The sequence below is a fragment of the Desmodus rotundus genome, chromosome 1 (assembly GCF_022682495.2).
Source record: "Desmodus rotundus isolate HL8 chromosome 1, HLdesRot8A.1, whole genome shotgun sequence".
Lineage (NCBI taxonomy): Eukaryota > Metazoa > Chordata > Mammalia > Chiroptera > Phyllostomidae > Desmodus > Desmodus rotundus.
The window spans coordinates 11,469,769-11,488,555 of record NC_071387.1 but is presented as its reverse complement, the minus strand read 5'-3'; the positions used below and the strand labels follow the sequence as shown (position 1 = coordinate 11,488,555).

The 18,787-nt window shown below is 53.4% G+C and overlaps 1 protein-coding gene across 5 annotated transcripts in view; it reads right to left on the bottom strand.

Annotated features, from left to right (window-relative positions):
• Window positions 1–835: 835 nt before the first annotated feature.
• TRAF1 (TNF receptor associated factor 1) overlaps window positions 836–18,787 on the bottom strand; it is a 28,404-nt gene continuing 10,452 nt past the window's right edge. For all 5 annotated transcript variants that reach the window (XM_053921199.2, XM_053921198.2, XM_053921190.2 and 2 more), the window contains 5 exons: window positions 10,684–10,749; window positions 9,809–10,219; window positions 8,179–8,356; window positions 6,308–6,456; window positions 836–4,349 (listed from right to left, as the gene is read on the bottom strand). In XM_053921199.2, coding sequence (XP_053777174.1) covers window positions 4,131–4,349; window positions 6,308–6,456; window positions 8,179–8,356; window positions 9,809–10,219; window positions 10,684–10,749 — 1,023 coding nt within the window. In that variant the 3' untranslated portion in view covers window positions 836–4,130. The remainder of the gene's footprint in view (window positions 4,350–6,307; window positions 6,457–8,178; window positions 8,357–9,808; window positions 10,220–10,683; window positions 10,750–18,787) is intronic.

Genomic DNA, 18,787 nt, shown 5'->3' with positions numbered 1-18,787 from the left:
CAACTTGTGCCGGTCAGCTATGAGCTGATACTGTTACGTGATCCCCAGGGAATCCGTTGTGGACCCCGAGATAAGGGTGAGAAGACAGACAGAGTTAAGGGAAGTTTGATTAGAAAGGTTGGTTGGGGCCCAGAATGCCAAGTGTAGATTTTTTTTACCTTAAATGTTTCTACTAAGTTTCTAGGACAAAACAGCAGGATCCTTGTGATTCTAGCGGCCCTTGGGGCCACCTGGCCCCTACTCTCCAAGCGGCCTCCCAGTCCCTGGGGATAGTATTGGGGGAGAGGCTGCTGAAGGTCAGCTTCCCCCTTCCCATCCTCCCCGCCCTCCACCCAAGGTAGGGTGAGTGCCTTCTCTGATGATGCTCCTCCCCTCTCTGGCCTTGGCCTAGTTCTGGTGGGAAGGCAGCAGGGGAGAAGGCCATCTTAGGACTTGGAGGCCCAGCTGCCTGGGGAGGGCCTGGCACATTCCAGGAAAAGGCGCCTAGGAGAGTTGACTTGGGGCTGGGAATGCAAGCACCAGTCACTGCATTCCACAGGCTTCGGGGTGCTGGGTGGCCTGGGCCCCACCCCAGGGGACCACCCTGGCAACCAGCTTTTCCCCTTTTAGGCCCTTGGCCACCCCCACTGTGGAAAGGCACGTTTTCATGTGTTCATTTATTGCCTGTGCCTCCCACTGCCCTGTGCGGGGGGGGGGGGGGGGGGGGGGGAGGGGGCAGATGTTGACCCAATTGGCAAGACTAGCACAGTGGTGTCGGGAGGATCTGCCAAGTGGACACCTAACACGTGACTTATTTGTAGAAGGCTTTAGGGATTCTCCCCCTTCATTGAACCCAGCACAAAACCCACCAGAGCATCAGCTTCAAGAAACATTCCCGGGAACCTTCTCTGTGGCAGGACCTTGCACTGTGACGATGGCCAGCCATCAGCACCCGACGGGTCAGGGACCCGGGGAGTCCGCTTGGCCTGCAGGGACAGCTGGGCTCAGAGCTGGTGATGTGACTTGTCCGAGGTCACACGCCTAGGTAAGAGTGGGTCAGGGTCTGAGACCTGGGGAAAGGCCCCCGAGTCCAGTGCCCTTTCCAGCCAAGCTCCAGAGGGAGGGGAACCCTGCAGAAGCTTCACTCTGGCCTGGCACCCCTGGGTTTACTCACTTCCTCCCTTGGATCCCAGGGTTCCCGAGACTCACAAAGGAAGGAACTGACTCCTTAAGAAAACAAAGCATAGAAACCTCCAGCAAGCTTTTTTTTTCAGCTTCATGGATGTATAATTAACAAATAAAATTGCCAGAGGTTTTTGAGCTTTCAAATTTAAGGGAGAATGATTGCCTTAGAGGTGAGTCTGCGATTTCCATGTCGCATTTATGTCACAGCCACAATGGCATGACCGCTTGATGACCCACAGGCTCTTCGGGTAAAACGCTGGGCGCCCTCCAATGAAAATGAGGAGCCCAACAAGGGTGTCTGTAACGGGTGTCACTTAATACCGACCTGAAAGTGGGCAATGCAGTAAGATGTGAAGCCCTCAGGTGGTGGCAGAAACTCTGCTGCTTCTTAAGGACTGTGAAATTGGAACTTATATTACACATCTTATTTAATACTTGCAGCATCTCAACAAGGTAGATAGTTTATGTATTAGAAATATATGTTGTGTTAGCATTGTTTCCATTTTTTACTCCTAAAGAGGTGAGCTGTGAGGAATTTGTGCACTTAACATAGGGCTTTGCTGGAAGATAAATTGGTGAACATTTCAAATCACTTTCTCACCCTGCTATTCATAGCCCGAGGTGTCACACACGTTCCACCTCACAGACTCTGTCCGAAGCCAAGGCTGCTCTCCACCTCTGAGTCTTCACTCTCCCCCACACCACTATCTTCTGCATCTCAAAATATTTTAAGGCTGAGTTTAAGTAACACCTCTTCCATGAAGCCCTCCCTGCTTCACTCAAAAGATCTGGAACCCTGTGCTTTCTCTGAGCTTCTCTTATGCACTAGTTTCAATAATCTTCGTATGCACCGGTTTCCCCGCAATGAACTGAGAGCTTCTTAAGGGTGGGTACACATCTTGCCTTTCCCTCCCTGGGGTCTGGCACGGTAGGTCTCAATGAAGCTTTACTGAAAGAATGGCTGCCTCCCCCCTGAAGACAGCCCGGGTCTCACCCCATCAGAGATACGCCGTTAAAAGTGTAGAGTCAGAGCTGCTGTCCCTAGTAGTAGCCAGCCCTACAACCCCTCAGTAGCTCGGTGCTCAGTGAGTAGGGATGACGGTGTTATTTCTGGAACACCAGCCTGGAGGCAGAAGTCCCCATAACTTGAGAGACCAGCCCTTCTGTTATTACTGACACCCACCAAGGAAGCAAGCTGGTCTCCGTTGTCAGCAGTGGGGACAGGAAAAAGGAGTCCTGACATGTTCACAGCCCTTCACGCATGGCAAAATGCCACCCACTAACAAAGGCCAGGAGCTCCACAATCGTTCTGGGCCTTGAGGAAACCCTGTGAGCTGGGCAAGGCCTGGCTCGATGCGTCCTGTTATCAAATGAAGAGGCTGAGGCAGGACAGGAGACCAGGTTTGGATAAGGGCTGGATCCGGGAGCCACTGAGCTGTGTGGCCAGAGGCTGACCCATTTCACAGAGCCAACCCTGAGGGTGTGAGGAGTGAAGTTATTGCAGCCTTGTAAGGAAAGAGGAAGCTGCAGCGAAGGCTGGGGGTGGGGTGGAGAGCCTGCCCTGGATCTGAGGGGCAGCACGAGCCTCAGAGGCTCTGGAAAGCTGGGTGAAGGTCCCCGTAGGACTTGGTTGTGTGAGGCCTCCAAGGGGAGAAGACAAGCGTGGACCACAACCAGGCCAGGCCCGGCAGGCAATGGTGCCTTTCTCCCTCCTGTTAGCACCTCCTGTTAGGCCCACAGAACCCAACCAGGGAGGCAGGCTGCGTGGTTCTCCCTGTTACAGAAAGGGACAGGCGGGGTGGACGGGGCTGTGCTGCCAGCACACCAGCCTTGGAGACTGCCTGCAAAACCGGCAGCACCACTGAGACGCAGCAATGGCCTCTCCAAACGTGGCTCAGCCACAGTCAACTTCCGTGACTACACACATGGTGAAAACTTCAGACGAGGTTGTTAAAAAAAATTCTCTCTTGGTTTTATACATATTGAAAAGGACAGCCTCTGCTAGTGGCTCAGAGACCCTGATCAGTCAACGAGAAAAGTGAATGCCATAGTCAGTCAGGTGGTATGGGACTCAGGACGGTGTAGAAGGTGGGCCCCCCAGGCAGGGAACGGACAGTTTGTGCCTCTCTCCTTATTCACCCTCCTTCTGGCAGCTCCTGGGAGCTCAGTGACCCTGTGTCACCCAGAGGAGGTGAAGGGGAGTTCAGCAGGAGCCAGCACAGGACGCAGGGCCTGCGTGCCCCTCTGCATGTTGGGGAAGCTGAGCTGCCAGGCCTGGCTGGCAGGTGCTGTGCGGGCCAGCCCAGCCCACCTGGTGGCACTGGAGGTGAGTGAGGAACCTGGAGGACATGAGGCACCTGAATGTTTGCAGAGCCCCTGCAGCTGTAGGCCTCACCTGGGCCAGGACGCCTCGAATCAGAGACTTTCCGGGCTGGAAGGAATCTTGAAGATCTTCAGATCCAACGCCCAGCTTGATGCCCTCTCCCATTCCGGTGCAGCCCTCTGGCTTTGCTTGCTCATCTCCAGTGATGGGGAACTCAGAAAATGCCTGGACAGACTGAATTCTGTCCCTTCTACCCCTTTGTTTCGACCCTGGGCAGGAAAACGGTAAGCACGATTCCAGGTTTCCATGGTGGCCCAGCAGAGGCCGTCTCATGCTCAGGCCCTTTATCTCCAGATCACCATCCATGCCCCAATCTGGCCCCTGTTCCCTCCCCATCTTGGTCGGAGTCTTCCTCAACATTCAGGCCAGAGTGGCTGCCAGGCCTCCAGTGTTGCATGGCCAATGCAGAAGGGACAATTCTGCCACCACCTCCTTCTGGACTCTCTGCCTTTGTGGGCCCAGCTCCAGGTCCTGCCACCCTAAGCCTATCACGGTGCCTCGGGACCTTGGGTACCCAGGACCTCCTCCAGTCTGGGCTGGCGCTCCCTCAGGACGCAGGCACGGCTCCTCGTTGCCGTCCGCCCTAAACACTTGTCTCCACGATGCACTTAAGAAACATGGTGTCATCCTTCACGTAGGCATGCTTGGGCGACTGCAACCTGCTGAGAGGGAAGAAGAGCGGGCAGCCGCTGGCCACGTTGGTTTCACTCTGGGGCCGCTGGAAGGACACGGAGCTCAGGTCAGGCCGGAAGGCATCAATGGCGTGCTCACGGTTGTTCTGGTCCAGGAGCATGAAGGTGACCTGCGGGCCAGGGCAGGGGGCGGTCAGGTTCCGGGCAGCGCACCCAGGGGCTCAGAGCTGGTCTGTGCCTGCCACCTGTGCAGCCCCTCTGACCCTGAGCTCAGGTGGGTTAGGAGCCAAAGAAGCAATGTAAGGACCACACCTGGAGCAGAGCGAGCCCCAGGGATGGAAGCGCCTAGTATCCTGAGCAGGCTTGGGGGTTGTCCTATACTTAGGGCTCTGACGGTCTATCCAATGGGAAAAGGGAATTCAGATGTCATTGTCAATTTTGGTTGGCTGTTGGGGGCTACAGGTGGGACTGAGCTCTGACAAGGAGGGCAGACACATAACTGGTAATGCCCCTTCCCACTCAGAGACGTTTGGTAGTGAACTATGCTGGACGTCCTGGGCGAGGCAGGGGCCAAGAACAGACAGGCCTTCTGCTGATGGGCTGCCCACCGATGCCCGGAACCCAAACAGAACTTCTGTCTGCACAGAGCAGACGTGTGTGCCCCCAAGAGACTGATGATCTCAGAGACACAAACCCTCTGCCCCGGTACATCTCACTGGAATGCCCACCAGGACATGAAACGCCTCCCCATTGCCCACTGCAGCGGTCCTCAAACTTGGCTGCTCTTAGAGCCCCCCCAGGAAGGTTCTAACAATCTGATGCTCCGGCTCACCTTTTACTGCAGTGAGAGACCCGGTGGTTGATAAGTGTAAAGTCTCCCCAGCAGGTGTGGGGACCTCTGACCCACTGACTCACACCCAGACCTCTGCGGCACTCCCGCCCTCTCAAACAGTTTTAACAGGCTTTATTTTTAGAGCAGTTTTAAGTGGGCAGCAAAATTGAGTGGAAAATACAGAGATGTCCCATCCACCTCCCGCCCCCGCACAATCTACCACACTATCCATGCCCCACACACCAGTGGGACGTGTTTTACACTCGATTAACCTATATGAACACATGACTATCACCCAAGTCCACAGTTACCTCAGGGCTCACTCTTGGGTTTGGACGAATGTGTAGTAACATGTGTTCATCATTATAATATCACACAGATATTATTTCACTGCCCCCAATCCTCTGCGCTCCGCCTATCCATCCCTCCCGCCCCTCAGCCCCGGCAACCGCAGGTCTTCTCACTGTCTCCAAGGTGGTGCCTTTTCCAGAATGTCACAGAGCTGGAACCATACAGCACGCAGCCTTTCTGATTGGCTTCTGTCACTCAGCAGTGTGCATTTAAGGTTCTCCCACCTCATTTCCTTCTGGTGCTGAGTAATACTCAGTTATCTGAACGTACCGTGGTTTGTTTATCCACTCACCTCCTGATGAACATCTCAGAGACTTCCAAGTTTGGGAATTATGGATAAAGGTGCTATAAATATCCATGAGTGGGTTTTTGTGTGGACCTAAGTTTTCGGCTCATTTGGTCAATACCAAGGAGTGTGATTGCTGAATCATATGGTAAGAGTGTGTTAGTTTTGTAAGAAACTAACCAACTGTCTTCCAAAGTGTCCGCACCATTTTGCACTCCCACTGGCAACGAATGAGAGTTTCTGTCGCTCCACATCCTCACCAGCACTTGGTGTTGTCATGTTCTGGATTTTGGTCCTTCTACCAGGTGTGTAGTAGCATCTGCCTCCTTCCCTTTTTCTGAAAACGCTGCTAGTTCAGGCTGGTCCCACAGCACCTCCTCCAGGAAGTTTTCTTTATTCAGCCCACCAAGAGAAATTTCATTTCTACACGCTTCCCAGGGATATTGGTCTCGGCATGTTCCCCTGGACTCATAATGCTGGAGGGAGCGGGAGCCTTGGCCATTAGATGTTATTAGATGTGAACTCAGGCTCTTGTTTTATAAAAGGAAAAGCTAGTAACAGAGAGGGACTTGCCCAGATCACCCCACCAGTTCATGGCTGAACCAGGACTGGGACCCAGGCTTCCCCCACCCCACCCCACTGTTCCCCTTGGCCTGTACCTTGTTCCGGAAAGGCCACGGCAGCAGAGCATCGTACTCCCCTTTCATGATCACGATGAAGAGTGACAGGTGGGTCCTCTTTCCTGTCCCATCGCCATTCAAGTAGAGTCTCAGGCACAACTTGTAGCCGTACTTGGCAGTGTAGAAAGCTGAAATGTGGAAGCAGAGTCAGCCCAGAGGCAGCTGGAGAGTGCTGGCTTTGCAGATGAGGAAACTGGGACGAGAGGTTAGGTACGCCCAAGATCAGTGGCTCAGAACTAAGAAGCCTGGGGTTGCAGCCCAGCATTCTTCTCGATCATATATGGTCCAGGGGACCCACATCTTGGAGCTCATCTAGACTGCTGGCTGTCAATGGCCACCAGAATCACAGATTGCCAGGCGCCACCCCTGGAGTTTCGGACTCCGCAGTGCTGGGGGAGGACTGGGGTCTGCATGTCCTACAGAAGACAGTGATGCTATTGGCCCAGGGACCACACTTTTGATTTAACCAACCCGTACTTTGCAGTCAGGAAACTAAGCTGAGCAGGGGGAAGTGTCTGGCCCCACAGTGTGCTGGGGACACAGCCAGGATTAGGGGCCAGACCTCCTCTATCTCCACACTGACTTCTTTCTGCTGCCCTAGGCCTACAGGCTAGGGGCCCCTGGAAGTTGGGGAAGAGCTGGATCACTCACAGTTCTGCCAGGCACCCTCAGCAAAGGCCTGAGGGATGGTTCACCTCTTGGTGACAAAGCACTGTGGCCAGTGGGCTCTCCCCCTCAGCAGCTGAAAGGGCTAAGTAGTGTAGGTGCCAGCAGCTGTCACCCCAAGGGCCCCTCTGGCAGGGGGTGATCGGGGGAGGGTGTGCGGGGCAGGCAGGAAGGGGCAGAGGAGGGACAGACGGACAGTCTGACTCATCCTGCCCCTTACGTTTTGGTAGAACAGGAAGCCAGAGACACTGCTTGCTTTGTCCCTCTTTGGAAAGAAGAGAGGAGGAAATGCCTGCGTGTTGGAGGTGAGGTCACCCTGTGAAGGGGGCTGCCCCTGCTCCTAAGGAAAGGAGCCTGGCTTTGGGGCTCAGCCCCACTCTGAGGTCTGGAGCAGATGCCGATGCCTCTCTTCATCCCAGCCCCCGTTGGTTTTAGGTGAATCAGAGGAGCAGATGGACAGGAAAGGTATGAAGCTGGTGCAAAGGTGAGAAAGAGGTGGTTCATGTTGTCACAAGGCAGAAATCTTCCTCGATTTCATGTGTGTTTACTTAGACACACATGAATGAGAAGCAGGGAAGAGCTCAGAGGTCGGAGCATTTTATGCACAGATATGCACTTTGTTTTATAAACATAAGTCAATTATTTAAGGGAAATATCTACTGAGTAATTACTTTATGCAGGACATTGTGCCAGGCCCCGGGGCCCAGGAATGAGTAAGAACTGCCCCGATTTACACAATGCTTCCTAATGCACCACCCACAATCGTACACTTGGTTTCCGCTTGTCTTAGCTCAGCCCGGCGGCTGTCTGAGGGCAGGGGTCCCACGGCATTCGCCTGCGAGAACCGTCCTCTGCACCCTGCAATTGCACACTGTCTTTCACACCCGACCTCCACACCAAGTCGATGACAATTTTATTCCTACTTATTCCTACCTGCAGAATGTGACTGACACTCGGGGAGGTGGAAGGCGCGGCAGTTCAAAGAGCCCGTGCTCTCTGTGGCGGAGCCAGGCACCTCGCTCCTCTGGGTCCCAGCATGGTAAGTGGCCTGAAGGGACACTGGCCTGACTGGATGCAGCATGGAGTCACAGAACTGGCTGCTCCAAGCTGTGGGCCTCTGTGCCAGGGCAGGGGGTGGGGGTCTCTATGCCTGGGGGGGTTTCTGTGCCCGGGGGACGTGTTACCTGGGGAGAAGAGGCTGACAGTCCTGCCACAGGCCGACTCATGGCACCTCCTGGTGACATTGGTGATCTTCCACAGGAAGGTGCCATCGAAGGAGGCCTCCTCCATGAGCCGCAGGCTCTGCTCCAGCTTGTCCAGGGCCTGGTCCTTCTGGGCCAGCGTCTGCTGCAACTCCATTACCTGTGGAGAAGCCCATTCAGCCAGGGACACCAGGCCTGGCTTGGAGATGGCTCTATATGGAGACAGACCTGCCAAAAATGTGCCTTCCTGACTGTGTCTCCCTCAGGTATGTGCACCTGCCTTTGCACGTGCTGTACCTCCTTCCTGGAATTCCATTGCCTTCCTTATCCACTGGCCCGCTCCTACTCACCCATCAGAAGTCTGGCTCACAGGGCCCTTCCTCTGGGAAGCGTTCAGCCACTGCCTTAGCTCAGTGGGTGTCTCCCTCTCTCTCTCATCTATGTTCTTAGAGTTCTTACAGAGTCCTTACAGCAGTTTTATGAGATTTATTTCTTCTGCCTTTCCTACCAGACAGAGGTCTCTCTGCCAAGGGCTGGGCCCATGCCATTTCCTCTCCATGTGCCCACCTTGCATAGTGCCTGGCATGTGTGAGTAGAGCCACGAAGTTTGTTGATGAACTGAAGACATGGCCGCTGCTCTCAGGGAGCCCACCTTCTAACTGGGGCAAGGGTTACGTAAACAAAGGCATTACCCGGTCACTCAAACCCTAGGCCTGGCTCCTCTGGTAGGCTTCCCCATTGACCTTTGAAAGAATACAAAGTTATTCTTGGGTGCGCTCACATAGGGAAGTCAGGAGTGGAAGTGAGTGTTCTTCAAGAAATCGAATCCCTCATTTTACTGATGAGAAAGTTGCGGTTCTGAGAGGGAAAGTGACTAGCGTACACCCACAGAGCATTTAATGGTGGAGCTGGAATTAAAATCCAGGCCTCCGTCAACATGAGACAGTGATGTAGTATTGCCGAAAAAGAAAAGAAAAAAAGGAACGTTAACATGGTGCCTGGTTGTATTAAGAAAAGTATAAGCTCTGGAACAAAGGAGGAGATGACAGTCCTGCTCAACCAAGAGCTGTCAGAGAAGTAGATTATCTGGAGTTGTTCTGGGACCACCACTCTGAGTGTGTGGAATCCTTAGGGACTGAGTGTATGAGAAGGGCATACAACGACGTGCTGTGATGAGGGGGGCGAAGGCCCTGGGGGGCGTTTCACCTAAAGAAGGAAGTACTCAGGGAGGATGTCATCACTGACTGCTCATCTCTGAAGGGCTTCCATAGGGTCTGGGAGGCAGATTTGTGTTGTGGGCCCTGAGGGGCAGGGCCAGAAACAGTGCAAGGGAGACACAGAAGGGCTGATTTCAGTTTGGTGTAAGAACTTTCTAGTGGTGGAACATGTCCAGCAATGGAATGGGCAGCTTGGGAAGGGAGTATTCTACCACGGGAGAAATTCTAGCACCTAGAAGGTCCTGGGACACAGGCAGATACATTTTGATGGGGCGTGACTACTGTGAGCAGCGACGAAGCTCAGGAGAAAGGCTGACACGCTGCTCTGGAGACAAGATAGGACAGAGGGAACCCCCTGACTCAGGCTTGAAGGCAACCTTGCCCCCCATGCTCACCCTCTGCTCCAAGCCCAGGATGTGCTCGCGGTCCAGCTGGCTCTGGTGGATGGAGGCAGCCAGGGCCAGGTGGGAGGCCTCCACCTCCTTGTTGAGGACGGCAACAATGTTCTCAAACACACGCAGCTTCCCCTCCAGGTCGGCCAGGACCTTCTCCTTCATGGAGTGCTGCAGGGCCAGCTCCTCCTGGCTCTCAGAGCAGGGGGCCCGGTAACAGTCCACCTCCAGGTCCCCAGCCACGTCCGCAGCTGCCTGCAGCTGCAGGTCTGACAGATTCTGCTCCAGGGCCACAGGCCCCGACCCCAGGCCTGCACCCAGCTGGGCCTTCCACTGGTTCATGAACTCCAGCAGCAGGTTTAGGTGGGTGGCCTGAGAGGTGACCTCATGCTCCTGCATGAACTTTGCACTCCCCTGCCAAGAGAGAGGGGCTGATCAGTGAAAACGAAGAAGGTTGCCAGAGAAAGTCAGATCCATTCGCCCAGCAAAGGGGGAGTGGGGTTGTGTGCAGTAAGAGGGATGCAGAGGACCCTGGCATCACGCATGCCCACAGTGAGCCGTGTGCACCCCAGCCTCTGGAGCAACGATTCTGCCCCATCTTTGAGTGCAGTGACGATTCAGCACCATGGAGAGAGGCCTGGGGGAGTCCTGGGGGTGGCCAGTTTAGTGAGGCCAACTGAGATGAGACCTAAGAACAAATGTCCTGAGTACAGGAAAGCTTTACTAGTGAGATTTGTTGCTTGAGAAGGTCATCAGTGTAAAGGTCATCCAGAGGAGGACCTTGAACTGTAGGAAAATCCTGGACAGGCTGAAGTGGGGAGACCCAGTGGCCTAGGGCTGTCGCGGACAGATGTCCCTTCTCACACCCAGATGCTTACCTTGAAGGAGCAGCCAACACCCGAAAAGGGGCACCCGACTCCATCTGCAGCCACCTCAGGGTGATCCTGGAAAGAGTAACATATCACCAGATGGGAGTCCCCATGGGAGCACTGGGGCTCTCTGCAAAGCACCAGGATCCAACAGGGCGAGTGCCGGGTGGGGCCACAAGGCTTCCCACGTGCTGTTCCTTCTGCCTGGCTGACCCCTTCTGTGACCCTCCTTCAAAACAGGTTCAGGGCCCCTGCTGCAGTCCTGGGCAGCGGGGCTACTTCTATCAGGCCAGGACCCATGTAGCCCGTGATCACCATGTATGCTTTGGTTGCTCCCACCTAGTGCAGAGGGCAGGGCCTAGCACAGAGGAGACACCTGGGACACGCTGGCAGCATGAGTGAGCCCTGCCCTCCTCCGAAGCCCATGGGGACGCTCCTTGCAGCTACCGTCTGCACCCTGCTCAGCAGTCCCCCGTGACTGCCGAGTGCCTGCCCTCTACTGCTCTCCTTCCGGATAATGCACAGCCTGAGGGCAGGGACACAGAAGGGTCTCAGTTCTCAACAGCAACTCGACCATACTGTTAACCTGTTCACAGGCCCGAGGAGTTTACAAAATGCCTTCACGGTCACAGTTCTTCCTAGGGCCCCTGACAATGCCCTGGGGAAGGCAGTGGGTCATTTGTTCCCATTTCACTGATGATGAAACCGAGGCTCACAGAGGGGAAGGGATTTGCCTGCGGGGAACAGAGAGGAAGCCGCCCAGGCACAGGCTCTCCCCACACCACTTCGCTACAGTTGACCTGGAGCAACATGGGTTTGAACTGTGCGGGTCCCCTGATGCTGGATTTTTTCAATAAATACTTGTACTGTCTCTGATCTGTGCAGTTTTACATAGGGGACTTAACATCCGTGGATTTGGGTATCCGTGGGGGGTTCTAGAACCAACATCCTGTGGATACTGAGGGACAGTGGTAGTGGTTAAGCTTTGGGGCAGTCAAAAGTTAGACACAGATTTTCTATGGTGGAGGGGGGCGGTCGGTGCCCCTAACTCCCGCGTTGTCCAAGGGCCAACTACATCTCTTTCCAAGAGTAAGCCCATGGGGAACCAGGAGAAAAGTTTTTTCCCAAAACACATACCTGGAAAGGGCTTGTATCCAGAATGCGTAAAGAACTCTTATTACAACTTAGTAATAAGAAGGCAAAAAAAAAAACCCTAATAAAAATGGGTAAAATACTGAACAAATGCTTCACAAGAGGAGGTACATTGTATAAATGACAAGCCTATGAAAAGATGCTCAACATCACTAGTCAACAGAGGAATGCAAACTGAAACGAAATACCACAGTGAAGTACCACTGTCCACTCACTAGATGGCTACGATTAAAACAGAACACCAGCTCCAAGCTTCAGTGAGGATGCAAGGGGACTGGAATGTATGAATGTTGCTGGTGGGAAAGCCACTTTGGAAAAAATCTATGGAAGTATCTCATAAAGCTAAATCTTATTTACAAAGCAACTTACTCATAAACCATGCTTATAAAGTTATCATACAAGCCACATTCTACGCCTAGGAATTTACCCAAGAGAAACTGAAACATATGTTTATGCGTGTGTGTGAATGTTCGTGGCAGCTGTATTCAGTATAGCTCCAAACTGGATGACGTCCAAATATCCATCATCTGGTGAATGGATCGTGGATTTTTTTCTCGAACACGACTCAGCGATCAGAGCGACTAGAGGACTACACGCAGCAACAAGGAGGGCCCTCAAACACATACTATGATTCCACTCTTACGAGATTCTAGAAAAGGCAAAGCTACAGGGGCAGAATGCGTATCTGTGGCTGCCTGGGGCTGCAGCTGGGGGGTGCTGAGTAGCCAGGGGCACAAGGAAGCATTTGCCATCCTGCCTGTAGTGGTCACACAAATGCGTAAATTTACTCACCTTCATCAAACTGTATACTTACAATGAATTATATCGCAAAGGAATATCTTGATTTTTGAAGAGCTTTGTTGTTTTTTTTTTTTTAAAGAATAATCTAACAGGGCACAATGGAGATTTGGATGAGTAAAAAGGGAGGACAGAGGTCTTTTGGGCTGAGCAAATACAAATCTCATTGGTTATTGTTCTTTAAAAGTAAAATAAATAAGAGCATGGGCTTGAGTATGGTTGGCTTAGGGCACAAAACACAGCCCAGCAAAGGGCTGCCCCCAGCCCCCCTACCCCAGGGTTTAAGCACAAGATGTTCCTAACAGAGAGTAGAGAGCAGATGTTTTGTTGGGGGTAGGGCAGAGGGCAGCCTTGGCAGAGGGACTGCACTGGCTTTGGCGAGTGTGCAGTGACCTGTGGGAACAACAGAGGGACCGATGCTCGCGTGGCGCTGGGTCCTGGTGAATGACTGGGGGAACCTCTCAGGCCCTAAGCCTCCCTCCAAGTCCCTGATTCAAATCCTCTGCAGCTCTATGCTCCAAGTGAGAGCCATAGGAAGGATGGAAAGGTGGAAGAGATAACGAGAGGGAAGAGCTAACGAAGTGGAATTTTAGGATGCCATGCCCGTGTGGGCAGGGCATGTATTCTGTGGCTGCAGGAGCCAAAAGGGTTGTGCTGCGCAGTGAGAAGCCCGGCCAGCATGGACCTGGGGGCTTCCTTGTTACGATGCGTGGATGGATGTGGGCTGTGACCAGCCTGGGGTGGCTGTCAGACGGGCTGGGGTGACCTGAGAGGCCTTCAGAGGCCTCGGTGGCCCCCCAATCTGCCCACAGTTCCACCATCAGTTAATCAGTCACTCATTCCTTAGAGGGCTCCAGGGGTTAAGGAGATGGGCTCCGGACTCAGCCTGTCAGGGTGCAAAGCCCATTCCAGTCACTTCCCATACTAACCGCGTGGCCTTGAGAGAGTACGAACCTCTCCACGTCTAACTTTCCACATCTGCAAAATGGGGATGATAACAGTACTTCCCTTTATACAGCTATTGTGAGGATTAAATAAGATAATGCATGTAAATTCTGGTCTGAGTTACGTATCGCTGCTATAATAAAATGTCACAAACTTAATGGTTTAACACAATACCTACTTATTATCTTAAAGTACTGGAGATCAGAACTCCTAAATATCAAGGTGTTGGCAGCACTGTGTTCCTTCTGGGGGCTCAAGGGGAGAATCTATTTCCTTTTTTTTCCTCCAGCTTCCAGAGGCCGCCTGCACGCTTGGCTCACGGCCCCTCCCTCCACCTGCAAGGCCGGCAGTGGCGCATCTTCTGATCTCTCTCTGACTCTCTCTAGTCTCCGTCTTATGAGGACCCTTGTGACCACACTGGACTCACCTAGACAATCTGGGGTAATCTCCCCATCTCAGGACCCTTAATTTAATTACAAGTGCTAAATCCTTTTTGCCACTGTTACAGGCTACGTTACATGCCTTTCCCCGTTCATCTGAAGTGCTGACCCCCAGAGCACGACTGTATTTGGAGATGGGGTCTTTAAAGGGGTAACTAAGTTAAAACGAGGTCACCAGGGCGGGCCCCCACCGATAGGCCTGGTGTCCTTGTAAGGAAAGGAAACTTGGACACAAGCGTGCGGAGGGAAACAAGATGGAGACACAGGGAAAAAGCAGCATCGCATCTACAAGCCAAGGCGGGAGGACTCAGGAGAAACCAGTGCAGACTTGACCTTTCTGCCTCCAGAGCTGTGAGAAAACACACTTCTGCTGTTCAGAGCCCCCGTGTAAAGCCACATATTCATAGGGATTAACATGTGGACATCTTGGGGGAACCTCATTCTGCCTCACACAACCCTCAACAAGTGTTAGCCATTATCAGTAGCAGTATTCTTGGTAGCAGTATCGCTGCAATTAAGCCCTGCCCTTGGAACAGCTTTTTGCTCCCTCTCATGGCTGTCACATACATGCATCCCATTAATCCTCACATCTCTAACGTTTAATAACTAAGTCTATAAACCACCGTTTCCCCATTGGGTTTCATCGGGCAGGTGAGGAGCACCCCTAACTGCATTTGTGTTTATACAAGACCAATGTGTTTTCGCATGCTGTCATAGGGTCCCTGCAGTCATCCTTTGTGGCGGGCTGGGCAAGATGACCTTCACCTTAACACAGATGGGACAATCAGGTGACTGGCTCGCTCACAGTCAGGCCAGGCTTGCACACTTGAGTATGTGACTGAATTTGGGTCTTCTGTCCTGTAGCTAGGAGACCTTGTAAGGGCTCACTGCTCTCTGAGCACCTGTGTACGCACCGCCCCCCATCGAGCCTCCCGGTGCCAGGAGGAGGGCGGGGCTTGGGGGCTCTGCTTCTCCCCAGTGGGTAGAAGAGCCAAAGCTCAGGCAGGGGTGGGCAGTGACTTGTAGGAGGCGATGCAATTTTGGGGCAACGGCGAGGTGGAGGCCATGAGGCCATGTCCAGGGTCCTTTCTCCACACCAGGGAGTCCTCGCCTTGACCAAAGGGTGGCCTCACCCGAGGACCAGGGGCTTGAGGGGACAGAAAAGGGAATCAGGCTGGGGTTGCAGAAGAAGACCGGGACATCTGTCCTGCGCCCAGCCTGGTGTACGTCTGGTGCCACAGGAGGCCCCCGTGAAATGGCCTCGTGCTTCAAACTGCTAAAAATAAAACTTGCAGTGGAATTTCCTCTGAGGAGGAAACAGAAACAGAGAAAACAAAATCCCAACCCTGAGGGAACACTCGTCCTTCTGTCTGCGTCTGGGAAGTCTGCGGGTATGCGGTGCTAACCCAGGCCCTTTGTAATGGGGTCAGCAGCTGCTCCTGTTGAGAGGCCCCCACTCAGGGACCTGCAGGCCTCCAAGAATGTGAGTGTTCAGTGGGGCCAGGAGCATGGGGGCCGCCTCTGGGAGGCTGCTGCCCAGAACAGAGGGTCTGCGGCGCGCCTGGCGTGGCCCCCGCCCGAGCTGGCACAAAGACTACTTGAGGTCTTGGAGGACCGAGGGGCTATTTTTGCTCCCAGCTGCTGCTGAGGGAGAGGTACTCCCCGTGACAGGGCAGGCCCGGTCAGTCTGCCTCTGCCCACCAGGCCCTGCCCTCCCCTGGACCCAGGCCAGTGTCGTCTCTGGCACTCTCTGCTCAGCTCAGCTGCCACCTCTTCCAGGAAGCCCTGCCCGATTCTCCTAGTTGAAGGTAGTCTTGCCCATTCCTGTTTTTTCACAGACCTTGGATTCCAGCACTTACAACTGACTGTGGTATTTAAACCTGCCTAAAACATTTGGGGTGATGTGCCATTTGGAGGCGGCAGAGAAGACGCCACCGGCCCAGGAAACAGGTGTTGGAGCCAGCTTTGACTCCCTCTTGCTATGTGACTGGCTATGTCCAGGCACACCTTCTCTCTTGGCCTCCCTACATTACCTAGCAGTGAAATAGGGATATGACTACCACCCACGCAGGATGTCACCGGGTCAGCGAGGTTACGGATGCCACCGCCAAGCTTAGAAGTGTAAGGGTTCAGGGGTGCATTTCGAGGCACCACACTTCGAAGGACACAGGCCCAGAGACTAGGGACAGACTCAAGAGGGAGGTGGCCAGCATCTTCCCACCTATGCAGGCCTGCCTCGGAGGACAGGATGCTGACTGACTTGCCTTGCGTGGCTCTAAGGGAGGCAGACTTCAGCTCACTACAAACAAAGAGGAAAACGGTACAACAGTCAGAGTCCCCCATAGCGGAAGTGGTCATTTCATGGAATAATGAGCTCCCCGTCACTGGAGGGACGTACAGCCACCTGGCAGGAATCCAGCACAGAACGGAAACTGGACTAGACAGCTTGACCTCCTGTCATCTCCTGATTCTAGAATAAGTTAGGGTGTTATGGCAAGCCACTGGCAACAGCTGCCACCTCGCTTTTGGCCTCGAGTGGCCTCCGAAGGGAGAGAGTGAAGGAAACAACCCCACTCACGGGGTGGCAGGCAGTGAGAACTGAATGTTATTTCCTATCTGCCCGCCATCCCCTATTCACTGTCCCTTCTTCTACAGGAAGGTCATTCCAGGCAAGAACCACGTCTCTAACTGGGCCAATAGTAATCCTTTAATATCTGCTTCTGACATTGTTACCTAATGGGTCTGTGGCTGCCAGCTCCTGAGAGATAGCGATCTAATGGAGTCGGAGGACAAACTGATAAGCAGATGGCCTGGAAAGTGTTTGCAAGAAAGGTGCCTCTGGGCTTAGCTCAGCTGGTCTCCCGCCTGGCCCTTCCACCCACCGGCCCTTCCACCCACCGCCCCTTCCACCCACCGCCACTCCCCAGGTTTCCCCGGAAGCACGGACGAGCTTCACAATTACCATGTATGCAAAGCGTTGACTTATAATCAGCTGCTTTCCTTTGGTCAAAAGTCCCCCAAAGTTCCCATCAGGGTCGGGAATCAGGGTCAGGAGGCGGAGGAGTCCCTGGTCTTTCCATTATGTGGCTTTGTGTGGGGGTTGGACCACTGTTTCACCCCACTGTGGGTGCAGTGATGACCGCTTCAGGCGGGGGTGGGGGGGTGGGGGTGGGGAGGAGGAAGACCCATACTACTCGGAGGTCTGCTTGTCCCCAAATGTAGGCAGCACCCCTCCCACCCTGTTGTCTGTTACAGTGCTTGTAATTCCACCATTAGTCATTTCACTTGGCTTAAAGCAGCAAGTTTTAAAATGTGCTCTGCGGGGCCCCTAGGAGTTCCCAGGGTCCCTCACGGTATGGGGCACTGGGGTATCTAAGAGGACCGGGTTCCAGAGTCCCCTTCCATCAGGCCACTTCCATTGTCATCTGCTTTCACATAAAGATGAAAAAGGTAAAGCCATTGGATTAAGAGATATTACCATTTCTCTGTATTATCTGACAGTTGTCAATGAATGTATATTAACTTTGCTAAGAGGTCAGGCTAAAACAAGTTAAAAACAACAGGCCTGGAGCATGTAAGCAGGCAGGGGCCTCAGGACGCATCCAGCCCTGCCCTCCCACGTGCAGGGCTGTTTCTGCCCGTCTCCATGGTTACTGCACTAAGACACCCGAGCAGGGAGGCTTGGGAAGTTCTTCCATGGATCTGACTGTAAAGTTCTGGGAAAATGCATTGGATCTGTGCTATGATTCCCCTGAGGGCCTGTGGGGAAGGGGCAGCTGAGAATGGGAGGGGAGAGCCCTCTAAACCAGAAACCAGCTCCAGACAGGGCAGGATATTCCCCCAACAGGCCTCAAGTCCCTACAGGTGGGAGGAGCGCTGCCCTGCCAGCCACTGACACCGCAGGTACTGGCGAGGCCTTGCCGAGCACCCGGAGCCTCCTCACTTTACAGACGGAGAAACAGGCACAGGGCCGTCTTGGCCAAGAACTGATTTATACAGAACTATCCCTGAACAGTAGGCTCCTGACCCCTGGACTGTGGGGTGAGGCAAGTGGGGGCGCTCTGGCTGAAAGGAGCAGGGGGCATCCTCGTGAGACCCTGGCCACTGGGGAGCTCTGCACTGAGGTTCCCGGGGGGTGTCGAGGCCCCGTGTGTAAGACGAGGGGGTCAGGGTTAGAGCAGGGTTCTTCCATTCTCACAGCTGTGGACTAGTGGACCGATACACGTTTTTGTTTTTTTAATTGGGATATTAACATAAAGACTGTCATCTTTTTATTTGACTGGGTAAAGGCTTTGCCGAAAATTCCATCATTTACCTTCATCATACTACCACTCCATTTATACAAAGACATGTATGGGAAGAGCATAACCTCAGAGTAAAGGGTGATTCTATAAGTGGAAAGAATTTCATTTTATAGACAACTCACCACAATTTCCTTATTTTTAGGAATAGACCAGCTCCGGTCAGCATGTGAGAACTCCTGGGCTGGACAAATGACCTGTGAGAGCCCTTCCAACCCAGAAGGGATGGGGTTCTAGACCAGGGGTCCTGAGAATGTCTCTTCGGCCCCTCACCCTTCCAAAGCCACATCTAACTCCCAGGAGCACCGCATGGCTGAGCCTCAGAGGGGAGCCGAGAGCAGCTTCTCCGCGTCTGAGGGGAGATGAGAGGGTGCAGCTGTGCGTCAGTAAAACTTTCTTTACGGACACGGAAGTCCGAATTTCATAGAATTTTCAGGTGTCACAAAATATCATTCCTCTTTTGATTTTTTTCTTAGC